We start from the raw sequence: 23,872 nt of genomic DNA, 5'->3' as shown, positions 1-23,872 counted from the left end.
CGAAGTCCCACAGGCCCATTAATGTGCTTTGTATCAAGTAGAGAGGATTTCTCTTTTCCTTTTCCTGGGAAGATAGTAATATAAAAATGATCAATTCTTTTTTCCCTAGGTAAAGAATTGGATGGTCTGCTATCTTTGTGGCCCCTTGCCTTTCCGGTAAAGGAGTAAAGGGACTGGGGTGGCATACAGATGGCCAAACTTTGCAGATTGTCCCATCCCAAACTATGCGGGGCCCTGGACCCCCTGTGCACACATTCCTCCCTAGCATCTTGCTAGCTGTCATGATGTGGGTCACATTCCTTGCTTGGGTGTGTGAGAGGGGTGTGACTTTTTGTTCAGTGCTACTTCAAGGGTGTTGCCAGAGCCTCCAGCCTTACTGCCCTGGGAGCACTGCTAAGAGACTTCTGGCTTCTGATCCAGGATTATACTCTGCAGGAGTCCCAAAAGTCTCAGTGACAAAAAATGTGGAAATTGAATTTCGGTCTGAATAGAGCCCTTAATTAACAGAGAAAAATGCAGTTGTAAATGGATCAGATTCAAGCATCTTCTGACTCAAATTCACCAATGTTTATCTAAAAGTCAGTGTTGCCACTGTTTATATAGAGTCTGACCTTTTTAAAAGCAAAATCACCACTCTTTATTTTAGGGTTGAGCCTAATCCAAACAGTATTTCACTATTTATATTAGTGTTGACATTCATATAAGCAATATTGTCATTATTAAGCATGCAAGGTAAGTATACTCAATGTACTCACAGACATGAATGTCACTCTAGGAAAAATTACTCCCTCCAATCGCCACAAAAATATATCTATCTCAGCTTTAATGCAACTACTGCAAGAGGAATACTGATTTGAAGCAGTGAAATAACATAACACCTAAAATCTAATTTTCCACCAGCTTTGATAATAAAGAGGACTTTGTCTGACACTTCTCTTTTTCCCATCTTGCTCTGATGTCTCACTATACCTTATGATTTCTGTCATGATCTTACTTGAGCTGGGACCCACAATAAAATGGTGCTAGTAATTCAGCAGGTAGCTCCCAGGTCTATGAAACCAGGGACCAAGGAGATGTTACACCTGCCAGAAATCCTATCTGCTGGACAAGAAGTTAAACCAAGTACATGATCATATGTTTATTATTATGTGATAGAATTAATTATAATTAATTGCAATAAGCCAAACACCTTGTCTTATAGTGGAAATTTCAACTTAAAGGGATAATTCAGGAAAGCAGAATGGATATTCAGCTGTTACATGACTATGTTCTTAACTATCGAATCACTGTCCTATTTCATGATGCTGGTATAGGGCTGCTACTTTCAATTCTTTCAATTTTATTAATACCTACAAGGCTTTCACGAAAATTGCATGGTACATTTTATATGAAAATGTACTGGAGGTAAATCTCTGTCTGCTGAAGTTCAACAATGAACAGGTATAAAATAAAAGAAAGTCTATCCCATCTTTGCAGCTAAGAAATTTCACGAAGAGATTTCACATGATGGTGCACAAAATTTGTGGCAAGGCTTGGAAATGAACCAAGTTATCCCAGGTTCTTGGGATAGTCAATCATTCTCAACTGTTAGAAGAATTGCAGGCTCTGAAGGTGTTCTTTTCTTTTTATTTTTTTTTTTAAGTATGATTTCACAATCAAAAAACACCATAGCAATGTTTATACAATGCAGCAAGCCTGAGGTTCTCAGTTTTAATACTTAACAGTATTAACACTAGATGTAAAAGAACTCAGTATTAATACTTAACAAGGCACATGTTCAGTCTTTCCTATTCATCCTGTTCTTGATACTTCATCCACTGAAGGAAATACTTGTAATGTTGTTCTACCATGAAGCTGGGCTACTTTCTGCCAAAACCAGAAATTCTGGCAGTCAATATGAAAGCCATGCTATGTACACACTCTTCTGAAATTGCTTTCCCTAACACGTAATTGAATTATGATTTTTTTCTTGAAATACGGATTTTCCTTTTGAAAGACTGTCATAATTCTTCCAAAATGACTACAAAATTTTGAGTACTTCCTTAAAGGCACCTGACATAAGAAAGGGTGGTGGATGCACACCTCCCTTACACAATCACCTTAAGCTGTAGAGGTCATTCTTCATCATTTCATCTTTCTGAAGGCTTAATCTGCAAGGTGCTAAATGCTTGTCAAGTAACAGAAAAGCAGGACATTCAGAAAATACTCTGGGGACAGACCCTCTGCCACCAAAGTCAGTGGAACAGTAAAGAAGCCAGTGATTAATACTCAGATTTTCCCTTCAAAAATTAGAATTGCAGTATCTATGCCTGATTATTATACTACAGAGAAGAAAAACCATTATCAAATCACAGTTAAAAATTCTCAAGATTCAATAATCATGCAGTGCAAATCTCAATGCTAATATCTAGCACCTGCTAAACTTCCAAATTAGGATTACCAATAAGGAAAGACAAAATGTTTGCCCTTCTTTAATATCTGCAACCATAAGGATGAGTTTAGACCATAGTCCTGTGGTCTTCACTCAGCAGTGTAAAATTCTCATTAATGTCACATACAGTTTAACTGAGTAGGTGGGGATGTGTTGAACCTTCCAGTCATATATACTTTTTGGTTAAAAGATCCACAGAGAGACATGTGCCTCAAGCATTTTTAAAGTAACATATCAGTTAAAAACATTTTCAGCTTTAATGTTTAACTCGTTTCAGATGTACCTTTAAGTCTGCAAAATGTTACATGAATAAAAGGCTGGAAAAAGCTGCAGGGCCAATATTTAAGATTCTCTGTTTTAGAAGGAGAAATGACTGTTATTCATATTTGCTGTGAAGAATGCTGTTTGCATGTTCATGGCAGAAGAGACTGGAAAGTTTGTAACAAACTCCTAAACAAAGTTGGCCCCAAAAAGAAGACTTCCCCCCTTTAGTTGCAGAAGAAAGTTCTGAAAGTTCTTACCATCACATTTTTGTGTCACTTCATTAAACTTGTGTCCAGCTGGGCATTTGCACTCAAAAGATCCAACAGTATTAATGCAATTTCCCCCTTGACAGATCCCAGGGATGGCTTGGCATTCATCCACGTCTATCATATAAAAAAGGAAAAAACACCCACTTTAAATTCATTTCTCAAGAATAGCCATAATAATTTGTCTAGATAGAAATTAAAGTAAATATGCCTACATCCATCATTCACCCATGATAATATTATGATACTTGCTTGTGAAGTCAGACACTAATTTTGTAATTACTCTATGCAAAGTATGATTAAGTACAGTAATCTAAATATTTTCTGCAAGAAATTACATGGTTATTATTGTTACAGACATTAAACATCTAACTGTTATTGCTTTGTTTTTCCAAAACATCTGGGGAATGGTGATGCAGAGAATACAGCCTGCCACAACCCAGGTTCCTTTGCGTGTCTGAAGCTGGGCACCCAAAATCACTTGCAACTTTGAAAAACTTGGCAACTCCATATAGCATATACCTGAGTGCTGAGATGCAGGAGCCCCAAATCAGTGGAGGAGCAGTGTGTGATGTGCATGGAGAGGCCTTACAGAGGGAATTGCATGGTCATTATTGGTGGAAATGATTAACTCCTCACACTCCAGTAAGTTCAGCATCAATGACCTTAAGCTGTGGTTAGGATTTGACTCAAGGAGTTCCATAGCCATAATTAATGTCTCCAGAGGCATTATTAATCACCTACTTAGACATTCATAGCTTTGTCTATTTTTTGTTGTTTCTTTCTTTCTTTATAGCTTTTTCCTTTACTTTTCTCTTCCTTCTAATTTGTCACTTAAGAAAAAAATGACAAAGATAGTACCACAGGGTAGGTAGGAAACACAAGACAAACATTTTCAAGAAGCCCCACTTTCTGGCCTGACAGCTATTTTAGCACAACAACGTGTGTCATCACTAAGCTGCAGAAGTATTGCAATGGCTTAGTAATAGCTAGAGAAAAGAGATTAAAGGAGGAGGACTAACGTTGCCATAGGAGACAAGGGAGGTCTGGCTCCCAGTCCCCTGAGGGCTGCCCTGTGTCTGTGGCTCCCTAGTCCTTTGGGAGCAAGCAGAGCAGTCACCACTCTGCACCCCAAACACCTGTGCTTACACACAGCTTCCCAAGGGGTACTAGCTGCTGCTGGCAAAACCCCATTTCTTGAAATCTTGGGCTTCAAGCTAGGATCAGTTTCTACACAGGACCACAGGCTGAAGGAGATGACGCCTTCAAATCTCCCTGTATAAATCCCAGAGAGTCAGCTGCAATGTGTCTTGCAGTCTGAAAAGCAAAGTATTATGTCTGTACAAAAGGCCAAGAGGCAATTTCCCTGGGAGCCACAAGTAGGAAGTTTCAGCAACGCCATGGGGCATATCTGTACCACATTGCAGAGCATTATGTAAAGATCCCCCAGTGATGAACTGGGTCACAGAGTGCCACAGCAGAGCCACAGCAGTGCTGTGCCTGAGCTAACCCAGGTGCTAGGAGGCACAGACAATCAGCACAGCACCCACTGACACTGTCATACTGCTGCTGGAACCTGAGCTAAACCCAAATGCTGCGCTACAGTAACAACAGTCAAGCCAGACTTCATGGCATTGCCCTGAATTTAAAATAAAAAAATAGAACTTATGCTCCTGAGTCACAATGTCTGTTTCAAAATCCCACGTTTTGGCTTTCATTTTCATAGTTTGTATCTTTAAGAAATCTCATCTGTAATACTAATTTAACTTTTAGTCAGACAAAGTCAAACTGTAGGCAGTGATATTCTATTTATTTTTTAAAATAAACTTGTCCTCCCCTCCATTTTATTTCTTCTGATTTCTCCACACAATAATAATGGTTTCTTTTCTCTTCAGAGAACCTGGATTTTATTTAACCTGCTTTTATTTACTTAGATTGAATATGGATGTGAAAGCCCTGAAATGTCTTCAGTCTGAATGGATGTTATCTGATTTCAAAAGGATTGGATTTAGTACAATTGTATGAAAAATAAAGCTAATATGTGGTTCCATAGCAGACCTGTTGAAATTATGAACACATTACAAGAGAAAAGAAAACTGGAAAGTACAGGTCAAATATACATGGCCAAAACTGTGCTGGCACTGCATACGGATTAGCATAAATGTAGCTGCATGCAAAGAAATGTGCAGCAAGCGGAGGTAGCCTTATTGTGAACTGCACAAAACCATCAGAGAGGTCACCGCAACTTTTCCATGACACAAACAAGTGGGCTATAACTAGGTGTGGCATGAGGTCAGGGGTGTGGGCCACATATTTATGCACATACAATCTCAGAACTGTCCAGAATGTTAATTTACAGATTTCTGCACAATTTAGTTCTGACTTTTAACAGTGAGAGGAGAACAGATTGGCTGAGGTCAGAATATGTACACGTTATGCAGCATACGCAAACATGCCCATGTTGAAGTTCACCATGCCTGTCTGCAGGCACCAACCAGGACTTAGCCTGTGACAGATATCTACATTTTTTAATACAATGGAATGTCTTGAAGTCCTTCACAAGAATTTGATGATTAAATAAAATTACTTGTAGATTTATAATCTTTATCTTCCCTATTTTAAAAAATACTGTAACTTATTAGAAAATGTTAGACAGATCGAAATAAACTAGTCCCAAAGATACGGCCCTGGGAATTTATAATCCACATCAGTTTAATACATAGCTGCCCCTGTTAACTTTCTCCTGTTTCCTGCCAGACATCCAGACAATAAAAGAATTTATACAGCTGGAAGTACTAGAATAAAAGCCAAAAGCAGAGTAAGGACTTTCTATGGTAAGGCATGCTTAGAAAGAAGTAAGCAACATCTGGGTGGATTTTACGATTTGAAACAAATGCAAATGCATTTCCAAAATTGTATAAAATTTACAATAAGTATAATAAGGCATTTGAAAATGTCATGATGTGCACTTTTCTCCAGGTTGAAGCAGTGTAGCTCAAGAGATAAGACACCTAAGATGAATCCAAACCCAACAAATTTTACCTAAAAAAATCCCACACCAGATAAATGGAACAGCATCACCACAGATTGATGTATGTTTTGAGCACTTCTTGAAACACAATAAAATCCTCCGTGGAATGGCTGAGTGGTATACTCTGAGAAACATGCTACAGAACCAAGGGAAAGGGCTCCTGGCAGTGAGAAATTCGTTAAGATGCTAGCTGCTCTCACATGACCTAAGTTACTAATGTACTCACTTGAACATCAGACACTCACTGAATCATGAAGTAATGCATTTGACAACGTTTTTCCATACTTCACACATATAGCCGAGAATGACTTAGGACAGGTTATTCACAGCAGTGCAACTCAATTAAGATTAATCCAGTAACAATTTCAGCAGCTTTCGGGTAAGCTTTGCTGCTAACTTACCTTGACAGGCCCCCGTTCGAATGTTTGGAATGAAGCCTCGGCGACAGGGATGCGGCTGGGCAGGACACATTTCACAGGGGTGGCCCCACGCTCTTCCAACAGTTGCACAGCAAAGGGTTTTTGTGCAGACTATTCCACTGAGCTGTCCCTGGCACATCTGGTTGGTTACCAAAGTGAAGCAAGGGCCGGTCCTGTAATCTGTGCCAAAGACAGGAAACGTAATCAGCATCACAGTAAAAATACATAACAAAACTTATAATAACTTACAATAAAGCAACAAGATTTAAGGAAGACTTCTGCACATAAATTCCCTACTACCCCAATGATTTCACTTAGCAGTGCTCTGCTACAGGTTTTTCTCAGATTTACTTCTTATTCAAATCCAAGGAAAATACGCAGCTCCACAAATACACTGTGACTATTTTACCAGGGGTATTATATATTTAAGATTCTCCACATCCCCTTTGCAGCTTGGTTTAATCTCTAGTAACACTATTTGGGAGGTCTTTACACTACTTTGTTTTAAATATTCAACACATTAATTAAAATAATACTGATAAAAAGTTAGGATATGTTTATTTCCACAAGTGTTATTCTCAAATGAGTCTCAAGGGACAAGAATACAGACTGCAGGAAGTTTTTCAAGGACAGCTTTCACTGTTATTGAGGCATATGCCGTACCAGATACATGGGTAAGCTTTGCCTACAGCTGAATGGAGGGCATGTGGAACACATCTGCTTTGATTTGTTTATGGTAGGACAGGCCACTTATCCAACAGAAAGAATTAAACTAAGATGTTAATAAAATACTGGTAGACTTTATTTTGTTCCTTTCTCCAAGGGCAACAACCAAACAGTGGTACTGCCAATTCAGCTGTCTCCTGCACATCCGGGGTGCGCACTCCAGCTAATTCTTCACAAGCGACCCTAAAATGCTTTTCTGTTATGGTGCACCAGGACAGAGTCCATCATCCTGTAAGCACAGCCAGCAAATTCTAAGCCTGACGTTCATCTGTACTGAAATAGTTACTAGCTGCATGAGCCAAGGTCACTAAGCAATCCACACTGCCTTGTAGAGATGACATTATAAATGCCTTCAATTTTCATGCCACTTCCAAACGTCGTTAACAGTAAGATGTTTCCATTAAACCACTGATAAAAAGTGTTAAATAGGGCAGAAGTAAGAATGGACACTTTTTCCATCTGCCCCCCAGTACTCTTGTCAGACAAGTACTCCAGGATTGCTCCCCGAACCAGGTGCACCTTGAAACTGACCACAAGTCCTATATGCCATAAAACAGTGCTGTATTACTACTGCTATCTTCAACAATTAAACATGATCCTCTCAGGAAGGATAGCAAATTAATCTGAAAGAATTATTTCTGATAAACTTGTACTAAATGCCACTCACTATCAGTGACCTCACATTCAGTAAAGGATGGAGATCCTCCTTAATCTTCATTTTGCTCTTGGTGTATTTATAAAAGCATTTTTCATCGTCTTTCACTGCACTAGCCAAATGGAGCTCCTGAGCTTTGGCCTTTACGATTCTGTAACTGCACAGCTTGCCAACAGCTCTAGAGTCCTCCTGAGCTGCCTGCCTGACTTTATATTAGGGGAGACACTGATTTAATGTCATCCTTATATGCTATTGGATTGCTAACACAAAATTTCTGTCCTATCCCCTCCAAACAGTGCGGCTACATTTATTGAACACTTCTCCATCGCCTTCCCCAGCAATTCTGTAAGACTCATCTTGAAATGGGTCAGAATCTCTCTTACCTCTGATTACTAAATTCCATTTCATCACCCTAACTTTTTTTTGGGTTGGCATTTCTCTTTCTACCCCTTCAATTCCCATATTTTTCTGCTCTACAACTTCTCTCCAGTTCTTTTCCTGTTTTTAAGCATTTTTGTAGCTACCTTCATTTTCCTAGTTAGATGGCTTTGTTTTGCGTTTGTCAAAACTAACACAGCTTTCTTTCTCATTTCTCATAGTAGACATGAAGCTTTGGAATCACACAGTATTACTAGCTTTATCATATTTCTTCAGCCCACAATGAATACAAGTGAGTCAGAACAAATTACACCTAACCAATCAAAAAATTTTAGTTCTGAGATCATTCCTTCAACCTAACACAAACCGAGGTCTACGACAGGTAATCTACTTTACTGTATGCAAAACTTCTGATACTAGAACTCCTAATATTAAAACAAGAGATGACAATTTATTTAGAAACACCACAGTTTTGTGTTGGCAACATGAAACCTCCAGCGCACCTCCTAAGAATGAAATCCCTTATTGTAGATTGCCCCTATACAGTTTAAATATAGACAGTTAAAAAAGGAGGCATTTTGTTCTCTGTCACAGTGGGAAGCAAACCTCAGACAGCCCATCTTGTATTTTATGTTATGTTATGAATGGATCAGCATTTACAATTGTTTAATTTCAAATTATAAATGGCTTATCAGTGGCTAAAATGACTTAGAAATATTGTGAACCCAATGAAGATCACTTCATAATCATGCAAATTTCCCTGAGGTTTGAGTAACAAGAAGTAGGACAAATATGGACTCAAAACCAAGCAAATCCATCTCCTATTTGTTATTATCCGATCAAAAGAGCTCTAAAATTAAAGTATTCCTAATGTTGTGTTTAATATCTTTTACATATTAAAAGAATAAGGCATACAACAAGGAAATGTGTTTCCGTTAAAATGATGGCAGAATAAAAGTATAATAGTATAGCTAGTAATGAGGTACCCTTGGATTTACACCATCTTCTTTAAAACTGTTCGGATTTATGAATTATGTTCATTTTAGAAGACACTGTAACCCATAAGGCCTATGTTACAAAGCACTGATGTGGAATATGAGCTTAAAAAATCGTTTCTATTTTGTTACAATAACATTCCCTTATGCATTCATGATTACTCAAACTACTTTATGAGTAAAGCTCAATCAAGATTCCAAGTGATCAGTAAGGAGCTGAAAAAAGAGGCATGGATACTACCAGAAAAATTTGCACTTTTCCAGAGTAATTTTACTTTAACTAAAAAAAAAGTTGAGGTTTGAAATTAATTTAGTAAAATTATTTTTTAAAGATGTGCAACTGATGGTTCCAATGTTCCACATAATTTCTAATGCAATTTTCAGCATGTGCAAGCAGCCTTCAATAAGACATTAATCACGGTTATCTAACAATTTTATCTGCTTCTTCACATACTTTTTAGCCATTTCTACAAGGAATAATTCCTCAGGGGTCCTCAGACAACTGAGAAAACAGCACAAACTGAAAGCACTTTAAGTTCATATACGTCAAAAAGAAAACAAGGGCAATGGAATGAAGCTGGTGTATACCACATAAAATCCTGTTTATTAAGTCCAAGGGAAAGAAGCAAGGTGCATTTTGATCCGCAACTTGTTCCTGTTTTAGCAATAATGATCGGATAATTTTAGTTATCCTTTCAAAAGATCCCTTATATTCCTAAATCCATCAGAGAGGCTGCTGAAATATGTAGCACAGGAAGGCTTTGATCAAAACCAAGTACAGCAATAAATAATGGTAATTGTTCCAAGTAATGCTGGACAGCACCAAGGAGACTCAAACACTTGGTCAGTGCAAGACTTTCTACAGCATGCACGCTTCTTAAGTCCTCAACTCAGAAAACCCTTAAACCTTTAGCTCCCGCTAACCCCTGTTTTCAAGAACAATACATTTTTTAATGTTAAGATACAGTTTAAACATAATTTTGAACTAAGGGAATACAGATTAAAGAATTATGATAGTGCAAGGATGCTGGATGAAATTACGGTCACTCTCTCCTCAATATTCATTCCATAGAAACATCCTAGAAAGAGTTCTTGATGGTTAAATTAACAGGCTGATTTCACAAACTGATAACCACCTATTGTAGAGGTTGACAGACTCTTCCAGCCCTGTTAGAATGAACTGCAACTGAGTAAGTGCAGAGAGAGCAGGATCGGATCGGAAATGCAAGTCAGCATTTACCTTACTGTGATGCTCATTTGGAACCTGATTTCAAACAACCAAAGAATAATGCTAGCTAAAAGATTGCCAGTCTGATTTTCAAGTAGCAGAATCCTTTCGACAGTACACAACTTCACAGGTAAATAAAGTTTCAGGTATCTCCATAGTTATGGATACCATGATACAAGTTTGTACTTCTACACCCAAGAAGGTATTTGGAAAATTACCTTCATATTTTAGTAGCAAATGAAACTAAATACACCAGTCTAACTGAATGGAGAGACTACAAGAAAGGGTTTACTATGGTCTATTGAGAAACAAGATAGACAGAGGAGACTGCACCATATAACCTGCCTAGTGCTGTATTGCAAGGAAGAAAAAGAAAGAAAAATTGAAGCAGAAGCGAAACAGGTCACTTAATTGTAAGACTGGCCAAAAGCAACTGCTCACCAGATCATCAACCAATTTTTTTCAGAAGGAAATGCAGGTCTACATTACGATTTATTTAACAACACCTTTTGTAACCTGGACCGCGAGTTTTCTATCATTATCCAATTCAGTAAGGAAGATACCACACTTATAGACTCCCATGTAATGGTGTCACCAAAAGCTCTGTAAAATGTAACAGACTGAACAGAAAAGACAGAAGAAGGTGAAAGGAAAAAAACAACTGAAGGGAGCGTCTTCAACTATTTAAGAGGTAAATTTCAACTTTATTTTATTTCAGTTGTACAAAACACATATTTCTAATGGGGAAAATGAATTTTACAGTGATTCTGTTTCTCAATGGCATTCCTAAAGTACAAGAGGGGAGCACAAATTTCAGATTAACAAAAATTAGGATCAGGAAAACAGATGATGGGAGTTCCAAAGGAGTTTCCAAAAATGTCCCATGACGGGACACTTGCATATAGCAAAAATTAATGGGGGAGAAAGGAACTCTGAATGCATCAACTCTAGCGTCACCAGTAAGAAAGGTATGAAAATCACATCAAGCAAATTATGTTTTTGAGACATAAAGACAGTATTTTATAAAATTAGCTTTCACTGAACCATGAATGAAGAATCTTAAATGAATCCTAAAAGTATGCGCACATAATCTTATTTACCCACATCAGAGATTCTAGGCTGATCCAGCTGTGCTTGCACAAACAGAGCTCCTATCATTTTCCCAAGTCTAAAAGCTAGGAATTGAATAAATGTATGTCTGCTACTCTGATATAAAATTTGAAATAAATGGTGACCTCACAGCAGTAGGGATATAATGAGAAGCACCAAATCTGAAAGTCTTAGTTCTTTGAGGAAGCCATGTTCCTTGACAGGATCAGAAACCATACAATACCTCCACTTCAGTACACTAACAACTACACTGCTGACAGTTAAAGAAAAGAAACAAAAAAAAAAAAAAAACAAAACAAAACAAAAACAAAAACAAAAAACAAACAAAAAAAAAAAACCTGCTTCATTCACTGTATGTTTCAATGTACTTCCATCGTTTCACACTCTTCAGAGTGTGAAATGCAGTTAAAGATGATGGGGAAAAATATCACACATTCTGCCTCATCTCAGGAGGCAGGATGCATTGTGCCCAAAATGAGTTTTTTTTGCAGTAAAGTTCCAAGAATTACAGGGAGACTCCAAAGTGGCACCAGACCACAACAAGGCCACGCTCACTGCAGCAGTCAGCACCACCATAGCACAGGGAGTTACTGAAAACAGAGGTTCAGCATTTCAGGCTCAATTTCCAAACATCCTTCCAAGGAATTCTAGTATTTCTATGCAAAAATCTCCTCATAAGGACAGAGGGAATAAACAGACTGCTTTATACACATACGACTCCCAAGACGCTAATGCAAACTCACGTGTGCCACTTTACCAGAGGCATAGGAAAGGCCAATGTGCTTGGACTCTATTTGCACTTGTCCAACGTTCCCTTTCCATTGTGTGTAGGCTATCATGAAATCATGTTTTGCATTTATACAGGATTTCATGGCTTTTAAGCACCAGGCAGAAAAGTGAATGACCACTGTCAGGAACCCATGGGATAACAATTATTTACCTCTATTTTTCTTAATAGGGGACAGGCCACATATCTCGCTTCACAGACTGAATTGAGACCAGACATACAGCATCACGTTCCCATGTTAGCTTGATGCACTGACTTCCAACCATTTAAAAACTCAGACACCATAAGTCTCAGTTCACAGGTGAGACGGAAATGCCAGTTGATAAATGCATTCAATCCCAACACTTTTTTTCCACATGGGCCATTTCCTCAAATAATTACTCACTGTTAAGCTCTCCCCTGTCCCCTCCTCCCTCCAGTCAGACACTATTACTCATCCCAGTCAGATCACAATGTGTCATCACTGGAAAGTACATGGCAAAGATATCTGAGGGTGTTCAGAAGGAAAGAAAACAAAATTTTGTAAACATTTTAAACACTACTTCCTACAATGTCCAAAACTTCTTACTAATGAGGCTTGGTGGATTTAGCTGTGGTATGTGAAGAAATTATCACCATGTCACTTCTGTCTGCTGCTTTCCAGTGCCAGAGGTGGTTTCACATATTAACAAGACTGTTTCTTGGTTGCTTCAGTGCACAGTCCAGCCCAGAACTTGAACTGCTGAGATTTAACACTGGTTAGTGCTGCAGTGTCACTGGATCTGGGGACTCAGAGTGCACTCAGTCAGCACTGTGTCTGGCAGGGGTATAAATCTGGCAGCAGAAAGGGCTCAAAATACCACAGCTGTGCTGTGGACAGATCAGTGCTCCAAGTTGCCTCTCATTATTTTAACGAGAGTAAAAAACATCCATGGAGGCATATCCAACACTTGCAATAAATAACTTCCACTGGTATCGTAACTCTTTATTCTGTATTAGTCAACCACAAAAGTTAGTTCCAGCCTCATATATTCCAGACCTAGGAATACTATCCCCTCATTCATGAATCTGATGACCCCATTTCTGCATGTCTTCCTCACCTTTGGTTGTTGCAAATTGTTCTCATATATTGACTTGCTGGCACACTTCAGCCCAAATTTATTTTCCATTCCGTAAGCTTCTTCACAAATCACTTTCTGCACAGATAATCTGTTTAACATGTCTATCTAGCAAATATTATCTAGTCTTCCTAGGATACTGGTTAAAGAACGGGACTTTTAAATAACAGTTTGCTAACCACATCAGACTAACATTATCAGTTGCACTGGATGTAAAGAACAATTCAGGCTGGCCATTTAAAAAAGTATTTTGGCAATTCATTTTCAAGAACAAATATACAACTTTTTCATGCCAATTTTGTTCTTGCAACTGACCCAGTTCTTGAAGTCTGTGACTGAAAAGTAATAACATTACAGTAATAAAATAAAAAATAATAATGTTCAAAAAAATATTATAGAATTGGAGTGATTTGTTGCACACATTTTAATCCAACACGCAGACTAAGCATTTCACCAAAATCAAGGCTTTAGCTCTGTTGTTCCCAATTATGTGCGGCAGCAGTCCAAATACAGAAAATTGTTACCACATTTTATTCTTCTCCATGATGAAGAAAACAGTAAGCAATGCAGCTAAATGCAGAATAACTTCTCATTTCTGAATAATCAGTTACCTGACAAACTCTTACCCACCCTACTTTGCTATGTAAGCTACAAAGGAACATTTCTTCACAGATTTTAATTTTTCCAATTTCTTTCACAGGCTAACAAAAATGAAATAAAATTCTGAATTGATTTCCATCTCTCTTTTTGCAAAAAAAGTAACTAACGTTGGTGACATATTTATTGTCAAGACCGGATGATTATTAAGGAGAATGGATTCAATTGAAGAACTCTGGAAGTTTCACTTAAAAAGCACAAGTTGGCTGAAGTTTATTACTACTTTTTTAAAAGTAGAGCTCTTAAGAAGTGCCACGTTATAATAACAGTCTTAACATACCACAAAGTATTAACCATTAAATAACAAGGTAAGGACAAAGCTAGTAGATGGGCTCTGTAAATTTTTTCTCTTTGGTTCCAGAAGACACTGACTATAAAATAACTAAGACTATCCAAAAGTAGAGCAAACTGCGTAAGAAAAATAGATGCTAATGAGTTATAGTATATTAAATAGAGTGACATCCAAAGACAGGGCAAATGCTTTCAGACAATGCAACATGCAGCATTTAAAGACATACTGCTCATATTTTAAAACAAGGAGTGGTACAATATATTAGGAATAACTGTGTGTGTGTTTTTTTTTAATGTAAATGTTTCTCTGCAGTGTCATGAAACAAAATACAATTGCAGAGCACTGGAATGAAACTCAGTCCAGGACCGAAGACGGGTTATAAATAAAAAGGGGAGGTGAGAGGAAGGAAGAGAGCCAATTTCACTGTTCAAGCTAAGTGAAATACAAAGAGTAAACACACAGCAGGAATGGCAAGAAGTCGACTCTGTTTCAGTGTGGATAACTTAAAGGGAAAGCAGTAAATGTAATAATGGTGTTTTGGGTGTCAGTAAGTATATATTATCATAATGACACATGGACAAATGTTTGTGGTCCTAACAGAATGCAGAACTTCTAGAGTCCTGGCAGCTCTTTAACGAGGTAATTAGAGCAAACGACAATTTCTTCTGACTTGGTTGTAACAGCTGCCAGGAATCATCTAGCTTGTCCTAAGAAAGCTCTCTCTTTTCCATAACTGAAAGGGACCAGCACTCCTGAGAAATTATGGCAGTGGAAAAGCTTCCACCCAACACAAGCAAGGATCATGTTCTTGTGAAGATACTCGTCTCCAAATGGCTGCCAGCTCCCTGACCAAAGGGTCTTCAGGCAGCCACTGGCCTGGCTTTTTGTATTTTCAGTACTTCTTGGGTAAGTGTAGTTTTAGAGTTATGATTTTAGTTATGACAGATTTGATATAATGTAAATATTGATTTATTTATTTTACTAGTCTGAAGACTTTCAAATAACTTGCACTTTTCTTTTTTGAATAAGTTTATAATATGGAGTTTTATATTGCAAATAACCAGCTTAAAGCATTTGAAGTATCTGAAGAACAGTGATAATATACAGTACTTTGATTTTCACAGAAATATTTTAACTATGATTTTCTTTCATCATTGCACTATACTCCCCTCAAATCTCATAAAGTGTTACAAATTTAAACTGATAATTACCAAAATAACTTCAGACACGAATGACTCACCTCGAACTCTGCAGCGAAACACATCAACTACTTAATTGAAATACCATGCAACCCTTTGTGTTAAAGGATCTGATTCCTTCCTCAATTAAACTGTGGCATCACTCTGTGTTTACACCAATATAATCATGACAAGAATCTGTCTCATTTTGCATAACCACATATATGGGATTCACATTAAGACCATGGTTCCAAAAATAAACACGGTAATAGCATGCACTAGTTAACTCTGAGTAAGTCTGATAGTATCTCTGTTGAAATGTTATAGAGTACATGCCATAACTCTGCAATTATCACATGTACTTAATACCTATTTCTAGAAGTAGAAAGCGTCGCTCTCCAAGAAAGCAAATGATCTAATCTTGACTGACAAGTATTTTCAGCTATGCAAGTATAATTTTAAGTGTTTGTGTGTATGTAAATGGGTGTGTGTGTATACATATCTATCTATCTATATATAACACCTACCAAAATACATTTTATTTTTTTTTGTATAATCCTGTAGATATCACTATGAACTCTACTTCTCAGTTGCCATTCTTCTGGTCTTTTGATTTATCAGGTTTTCAGAGAGCCTATGGTTCTCTCTTCTTTACTGCTTTCCTGTATTATCTACTAAAGCATTAAATAGTTGCTATCTGTGAATGAACTGCAGAAAATCTAATATATTCAGACAGCTTATAGGCTTCTATATTTATTGGAAAGAGACAATGAACATCAGTTATACTAGTATTTAATGAAAAGAAGTAAAGTCATTCCCTTCTTCATTGACAGCTTGGTTGGAGAAGTGTTCTTGCATGGCACTAACTAGGAGGTGAATATCGCCTCCAGTCAATGAATGACTGGCCTCAAATGACTGAGGACTTTCTGCATATACTACGTTTTTAATCTAAAGATCAGAAAAACTATTTATGGCAATTCTCCATTAAATAGCCTTTGCCAAAACCATATCAAAAGTCTGTTTTTCCCAAGAAGTAACAAAATACAATGCTAATTATAATTAAGTATCCTAAAGGAGAGAAATAAAAAAGAAATAGACCATTAGCACACTTAGGGTCAGATTTTTTTCTTGCATGTATGCTGCAGGTAGGAAGAGCAAAAGGTCTTTACTGACTAAGATTTCATTTGCCCTCCAATATGTGGCATAGCATGAAAACTTGGGAAACAGCCAGTGGTCTTGAACATTTAACATTCAAGCTCTGAAAGCTTAAATCCTTAAATCCAGGTTTCTGTTTCCTCCCTATTAGAAAGGACATGATGGCTTTGTAGGTACCCAAATGTGGACATCCAGAAGGAAGTCCAGGTCTCAAATACAAGTAAATGGTTAGACTCACTGACTTTGGTGAGACTGACAATTCTGGAAAGAGCGTAGCAGAGGGACACCAAGATGATCAAGGGACTGAAGTACCTCTCCTATCAGGAAAGGCTGACATGTTCAGCTTGGAGAAGAGGAGGCTCAGGGGCGATCTTATCAATGTGCATAAATACCTGAAGGGAGGGTGCAAAGAACACAGAGCCAGGCTGTTTTCAGTGGGGCCCGGTGCCAGGACAAAAGGTGGTGAGCACAAGCTGGAAGTCTGAGCATCAGGAACCTCTTCTGTACTGTCCAGGTAATGGAGCACTGGCACAGACTGCCCAGAGAGGATGTGGAGTCTCACTCCTTGGAGATCTTCAAAAGCTGTCTGGAGATGGTCAACCTGCTCTAGCTGTCCCTGCTTCAGCAGGGTTTTGGGCAAGATGACCTCCAGAGATTCCTTCCAACCTAAACAATCTTGCAACTCTGTGGGGAATCCCATTGCCTGTGATTGCACATGCAAACCCACACACGGAAAACAGCCATCACTGGGAGGTGACAGTAAGAGAGAGATCCACCCAGCATCAAAGGCCTCTTTCCAAAAGCTAGTCGATACTGGCTCAACCAAAAGTGACACACTCCAGTTGTATTTCACTAACAATATGCTCACAGGGAATAGCATCAAACTCTTGGAAACTTCAGTTTGCACTGAACCAATCATTGTTCCATTTGGGGTGATTTCTCACTACTTATTTTAGAGATTGTGTTGAAAAACAAGGTTTCTCTCACCTCCATTCTGCATAAATCCCAGTGATTTTTATTTTTTGACTTGACGGTCACTGAAATTTATCAATGTAAATGCACAGAACATCTGGAATTAATAGTTTCAATTATCTGAGTGCATAACAGTGGTACTCCAGAACATATGTCAGTGAGAATCAGATAAGTAATTTTTATTTGGGTGCTATGGGAGAAAGGAATCAGGGGTTCAGCAAATAAACCAGGTGTCTGTGAATACCTAATTATGGCACATAGGGGAATGAACAGCTCTGGCCTCTTCTTTGTGTGCTTCAGCAGAGCACTGCTGATTTCATAAAAAAAAAAAAAAAAAAAAAAAAGAGGGTGGGAGGAATATCCCTGTTGAATAAGGATGATAAGGATGATGCATGTCCATGGAGTTGCCCCCTCACATACTTGCACTTCCATCTGAGGTACAAAAGAAGTTTTATAATACTCTGGCTACACAGAGATTCTCCAAAAGATAAGAATATACTCAATATAATAGGAATCTCCCAGATGTAGGTCAGCTAACTGCTAGCCTCACCAGTTCCCAACACAGGAGTCCTTAACTTCTGAGGAACAGGGGTGCGTTAGCCTGTTATGCCCCTGTACCCCCCCCTCTCAGTTTACGCTGCACGGTGTAACACCCCACAGCCTGGCGCTGCACATCACTGCCAACACATCGTGATAAACGAGTAGGACCAGAACCTAAAACATATGAAAATTAAGAGAGCCAAGGAATGCAGAAGTCCTTTAAATATGTTTCTCATTCTTAAAAATCACTGAAATGCCTTGTAATTAAGGATACTATTTACAGATTTAACTACGCAATTTATAGATAAAATAATAATTTATGTTAAATTTACAAAGCCCTTACAGGCTTTGCTTCTGTTTACAGATAAAAGTATCTGTAGAAACTGCTGTTGATCCAGATGCCTGTCTAGTACATAATACCTCACAGCCTTACAAAATGCTGTGTATAAAAGGATGGAAATTGCTTTTTGGCCTACTTTCTACACTGACATACAGAAGAGGAGGGATAGTCTTGTGGTTGAGACACTTGGCTGGGATTGAGATGACCTGGGTTCAGTTTCAGACTCTGCTACAGACTCCCTGTATACCCTTACACAAGTGACTTAATCTCCCTGTATATTAGCTCCCCACATGTAACATGGGGCTGCCAATACTTCTGGACGCTGTTGGGTTTTTTCCTCTTCAGACTACACAGCCTTTGGGACACAGACTGTGTGTTTTGTGAATGATAAAGGGAGCCTCAAGCCAAGTTCAGGCCTCTTGGCATTACTGTAATAAGATGAGAAAAGATTTTTCACATAACGTTTTTTGTACTATGACCCTTCAAGTTATTTTATATATATATATGTATATATATATATATATATAAAAAATTAATTGTCTGTTTATAGTAAAAGACCAGAGGAATTAGCTCCTGAGATTTTCTGTGCTGGGCAAGCGCAACAGCAGCAGAACAAATTCCACAGAGGAACTCATGCACAATCAATTAGGTCGTCTAATTAATTTTCCAACTCAATAGATGCTATGAACTATTTTTTATGCAGAAATATGTCTTTACGGGACACACATGTAAAATCAATCCAAAAACTTTTAAAATCTTAGAGGAGAAGGATAGATGCTATTCGCTTGAAGGTAACAATGCCCTCTCACATGGGATTCATATTTCTGACATGAGAGGAGAAAACACATATGGGGAATAACAGTATTTTCCAATTGACAAGGTTGTGTATTTAGCATTACAGACTGACTTGTTAATCACTATTTAGAATGATTTATGATGTTATGTACCCCATAAGTAGGGAGAATGAAAACACTGGCCACGTGGAAAGAAAAAGCAAAAGATGTGCTTAGAAAATATGTCTAAATACAACAGGGACAAAATGTATGGATGTTTATGGGATTTTTAAGCTGAGATGACATGAGGCTACAGCATCTAACAACAGAGATCTGTTTATCCAGTCCTAATGCAGACAAACCTTCAATTAACATCAGCAGGAACTGTGTCTGAATAAGGACTGCAGAACAAAGTCTGAAACAAGTTGAAGAAGAGTGGCCACAGAATTTTATGTCTTTTCTCACAGGGTCTTCAGCAGCAAAATTTTAACTGCTGTGTGTTTCTCCTGCACTGCTTCTCCCATCATTGTGATTACCCCAAAATACTTCTTCCCCACTAACAGAATAAAGCGTGAGACTACAGTTATAACTGTGAAGTCTGGGTTAGAAATGTGAGTTGTGGTATTTCTAGAGTCCTAAAGGAAACAACGTAAGTTATACACATATACTTGGTAATCCATAATTATAGGAAAGGTGGCACAGAAGCACAGCAAGACACATCAATCATGGTTTTATCATGGGCATTTCTGTGTAAACATGCACTAGGTTTATAAATGAACTTAAATATCCTATAGCAAATAAAAAGCAATAACCCTAACCATCTCTCCAAACTGTAACACTAATCAGTTTTCAGTTAGTGACTCTACAATGTCCTCTGTTTCAAATGAAGCGGCTCCTACATCAGACAAGTGGACAAGAATAAGAAACAGCAAGCTCTGGAAAAGATGCACACTGCCAGTAGGAAAGGGAGAGCCAGTGCAGAAAACTTTTAGGGAACAAGTGTGAAGGGAACAAGGATCCAGCAAATCAAAACAGCAAAAAGAGAAGAGGGAAGAAAAACAGGAAGGCAGCAAAGACAGGATGGAATAAAGCAAATCTAACACATGAGTGGGAGGCACAGAGACACAGAGAGATAAACAGTGGGAATCAGCAGACACCATGTGTGAAAAGGGTTGGAAAGGAAGGGAGGGAAAAGGCCGGCCGGCAGAGAGTTTCATCAGCCAACCAGGAGAGGGAGGTTTGCCAGGACAGGCCAGCCAACTAACTAGTTAAAAAGGAGGTCCAGGGAGCCAACTAGTAAAGAGCAGCCAGCCAGGCAAAGACATCCAGGAGAGCAATGTCTATCGAGTAGCATGGGAGCAGTCCCGGCTCCACCCAGGATGTGGGCAACCTGCCACCAGCACCGTGACTTGCAGGGAGCGGCAGGTGTGAGCGGCACTCACCTTCACACTCTGAGATGCAAAAAGATGCCTGGGAATTTCATAGCTGTGTGATAAGAGTACCGCTGATGCAGTACACAACAGCCTCCCATCTGGCAATAAACTCTGAAATATTATGTATTAGCTACCACTAGGTGACTACATGAATAAACAATGATTACATAAATTACAGATATTATCCTCATTTTTTTTCCCAAATGGCTTTTTCTCCCTGCATCTTTTTCATATTCCATATTTCCAGTTGATTTCCATATTCTTTTTTGCTTTGATATTTTCAAGCTGCTAAGGTAAGAAGTATGTACCCCGACATTATTTATATACATCAATGTCATAACCCTAGATCAAGCAAAACAAATACCAGGCCAGTGATAAATGAGGATATTAGATTTAAAAAAGGTTAGAAACCATGTCAAGGATGGCCTAATCCAGCTGCACTGACAACATACTGCTTAGCTGTTAAATTAGGCAGCTCTTATGTATCCATCTCAAAGAATAAAATTGAGGCAAAATTAAAAGCTGTAGCTAATGGATTGCCAATACTTGTGCTGTTTTCTGAAACATTTTTATACCGAAAGAATAATTGTATAACTGAGTTGGAGCTGAATAAACCATGGCAAGACCTAATCATACGTTTTAAAACTCATATTTCAAACCAACAGTCACCTTCTCCTTGGGAGAAGAGAACAGTACAGAATGGAGAGCACCTCAGGGTTTCCCTCAACTGCTAAGAGGGGAGAGAAGAAGGGAAGCAGGATGGACCTCCTGTCTGCTGCTGGGAGTTAAGATGGGCAAGCATACACAGTACAGCACAATGCAGTTTGAAGTTCCTCTGTGGGAGCTCCTGGATGTATCTGAACTGCACGGTTTAGCAATTCCAGTGCCAATTTTAAGCTGTACCTAAAAATATAGGAAATATTTTCTTTTAATATTTGATAGAATGGGTGTATTTAAAAATCTAGGTTGTCACAGATACACATAAGCATCACTCCCAGCAATGTTAAAGGAACAGCAAACTGTTCTGAGAGGTGACTAAAGCTTCAGCTGCTTGCAAACCAGAATTGTGGAAAACTTTTAGGTGGCTTTAAAAAAATTCCCATAAAACAGTAGAAAGCTCATAATTTAAGACACGTTAGTGGGAGTGAAAACTTCCTCACAATTATCAGAGGTATTGTGCACTATATCCAAAAGGTAAGTAAGATTGTTTCCAGAAATAATGTCTTTCATCCACATCACCCTTGTAAGGAAATATTTGTTTTAATAATTAAGCTTCAAGTTTCAGCTACACTTACAATAAATAAAATTTGAATTAAAAAAATGTTTTTAAAGCACCAAATAGTTTAGTCTTATAAAATAAAATAAGACTGTAGTGGTTAAGCTGCCTTACACATGAATGTTTTATTAGTGTGTGAATATACTATAAACCTAAATTATAAAGATAATGTAAGGTAGCCCTCATATTTCAAATGAGATAACCACTGGAAGGAACTCTTGCCTGGCAGCACACTGGTCTCCTACTTTCCTCCATCTCATTTAATTAAGAACTGCAAATTGGATCCGCATCTTTTAAACAGCTGATTAAAAGCCCTGTTCATAAAAGCGATATTGTTCATTTTTTCACACGAGCATCAAGCTAATGCCCTGCAGGGCAGAGTGCCTGCTGCCCACCTGGGATCTGATTCTGCTTAGAACGAGGTGCAGAGAGCTGCTGGCATCCTGTGCACTCCATCTGCACAGGATGTCATTCCATGGAAAAAGAAAGGATGGCCCAAAACTCTTCCCCATCTACTCAAATTTGGGTACAACCTAAATCCAGCTGAAGCAAATGAAGAGCCCCTTTGGATTTGAAAGAGGCTATTGGAGGACATGTACACATGTATTTATCCATGCATTAACCAATGTATATTGACACATCTTGCATTCAAGAAACATTGTAGAAATGAGAATATCAAAGAAAGATTGTGCATACAGCACATAAGCCCAACTTAGGCACACTGCATTTTTAAATATAAAGAGACATAATATATTTTGTTTCTTACTCTATTAGAACCTCCCATATTCATCACCTTGAAATTCAAAATTGCTGTTAAATAAATACTATTCCAAATAACAGTATTTCTGTACCCTACAGCCAGAGATAATAGCCTTCTTTGCTAGACCTTGTTCATATTTGTGGCTTATGTCTTTGAGCACTTCTATCCAAAATTACTGATTGATAGTAATGCATGGTACTACAGCACAGAGCTAGCCACTTTCTCAAAAACCTCTTGCTCTCTCTTGAAACCTGTCTGAAAAAAGCCTGCCTGTGTCAATTCTGAGGAAAAGGAAGAGAAAAAGAAGAATGATAAATGAATACACAAAGTGATGCACAATGCAACCGCTCACTACCCGCTGACTGATGCCCAGCCAGACCCTGAGCAGTGGCAACCCCCCACCAGTTTTATTGTTCAGCAGGACGCCATACAGTATGGAACATCCCTGTGGCCAGTGTGGGTCAGCTGTCCTGGTTGTGTCCCCTCCCAGCTCCTTGTGAAGCACCCCCAGCCTCCTCACTAGCAAGGGCAGCACAAGAAGCTGAGTCCTTGACTCAGTGTAAGCACTGCCCAGCAACAACCGGAGCATTGGTGTGTTCTCAGCATTATTCTTGTCCTAAATGCAAAACACAGCACCATACCAGCTACTAGGAAGAATATTAACTCTATCCCAGCCAAAACCAAGACACCCACCCAAGTCTTTGGGTGTCCCTTTCTTTGACTTCAGTAGGGTTTGGATCACTTCCATAGTTACTGAGAAGTTTAATCCAGGCTTTGCTTCCCTGAACAATATAAAATTTTCACCCCCGAATCTAAAATACTGCCCATATATTTGAATGTAAAACCAATATGCTTTTCTTGTTATTGTTGTTATATGTGAAATACATGCATAATCTACCCTCTGGTCATAACAAAATGCAAAGTTGTGGAATAAATGTAATAAATGCATCGCCTGCAGGGTTTTGGCAACATTTTACAGTAAGTGGCAAATCATTACTGGTTTTGACATTCCCTGTGAGGTTAACCATCTTGACCTCTGCTGATATTTTTTGGATGCAATGGCAGTTTCATAGAAATTTTTTTTGTGCTCTTTAATGCAGAGTCATTAC

The 23,872-nt window shown here is 38.4% G+C and overlaps 1 protein-coding gene across 5 annotated transcripts in view; it reads right to left on the bottom strand.

The window, feature by feature from the left end:
• FBN1 (fibrillin 1) overlaps positions 1–23,872 on the bottom strand; it is a 158,435-nt gene that overhangs the window by 96,294 nt on the left and 38,269 nt on the right. For all 5 annotated transcript variants that reach the window (XM_084532053.1, XM_084532057.1, XM_084532058.1 and 2 more), the window contains 2 exons: positions 6,394–6,591; positions 2,953–3,078 (listed from right to left, as the gene is read on the bottom strand). In XM_084532053.1, the coding sequence (XP_084388179.1) occupies positions 2,953–3,078; positions 6,394–6,591 (324 nt within the window). The remainder of the gene's footprint in view (positions 1–2,952; positions 3,079–6,393; positions 6,592–23,872) is intronic.

Source organism: Aythya ferina, assembly GCF_964211825.1.
Source record: "Aythya ferina genome assembly, chromosome: 11".
Lineage (NCBI taxonomy): Eukaryota > Metazoa > Chordata > Aves > Anseriformes > Anatidae > Aythya > Aythya ferina.
Note: the sequence above shows the minus strand (reverse complement) of the source record. Positions and strands in the feature narration are given on the sequence as shown.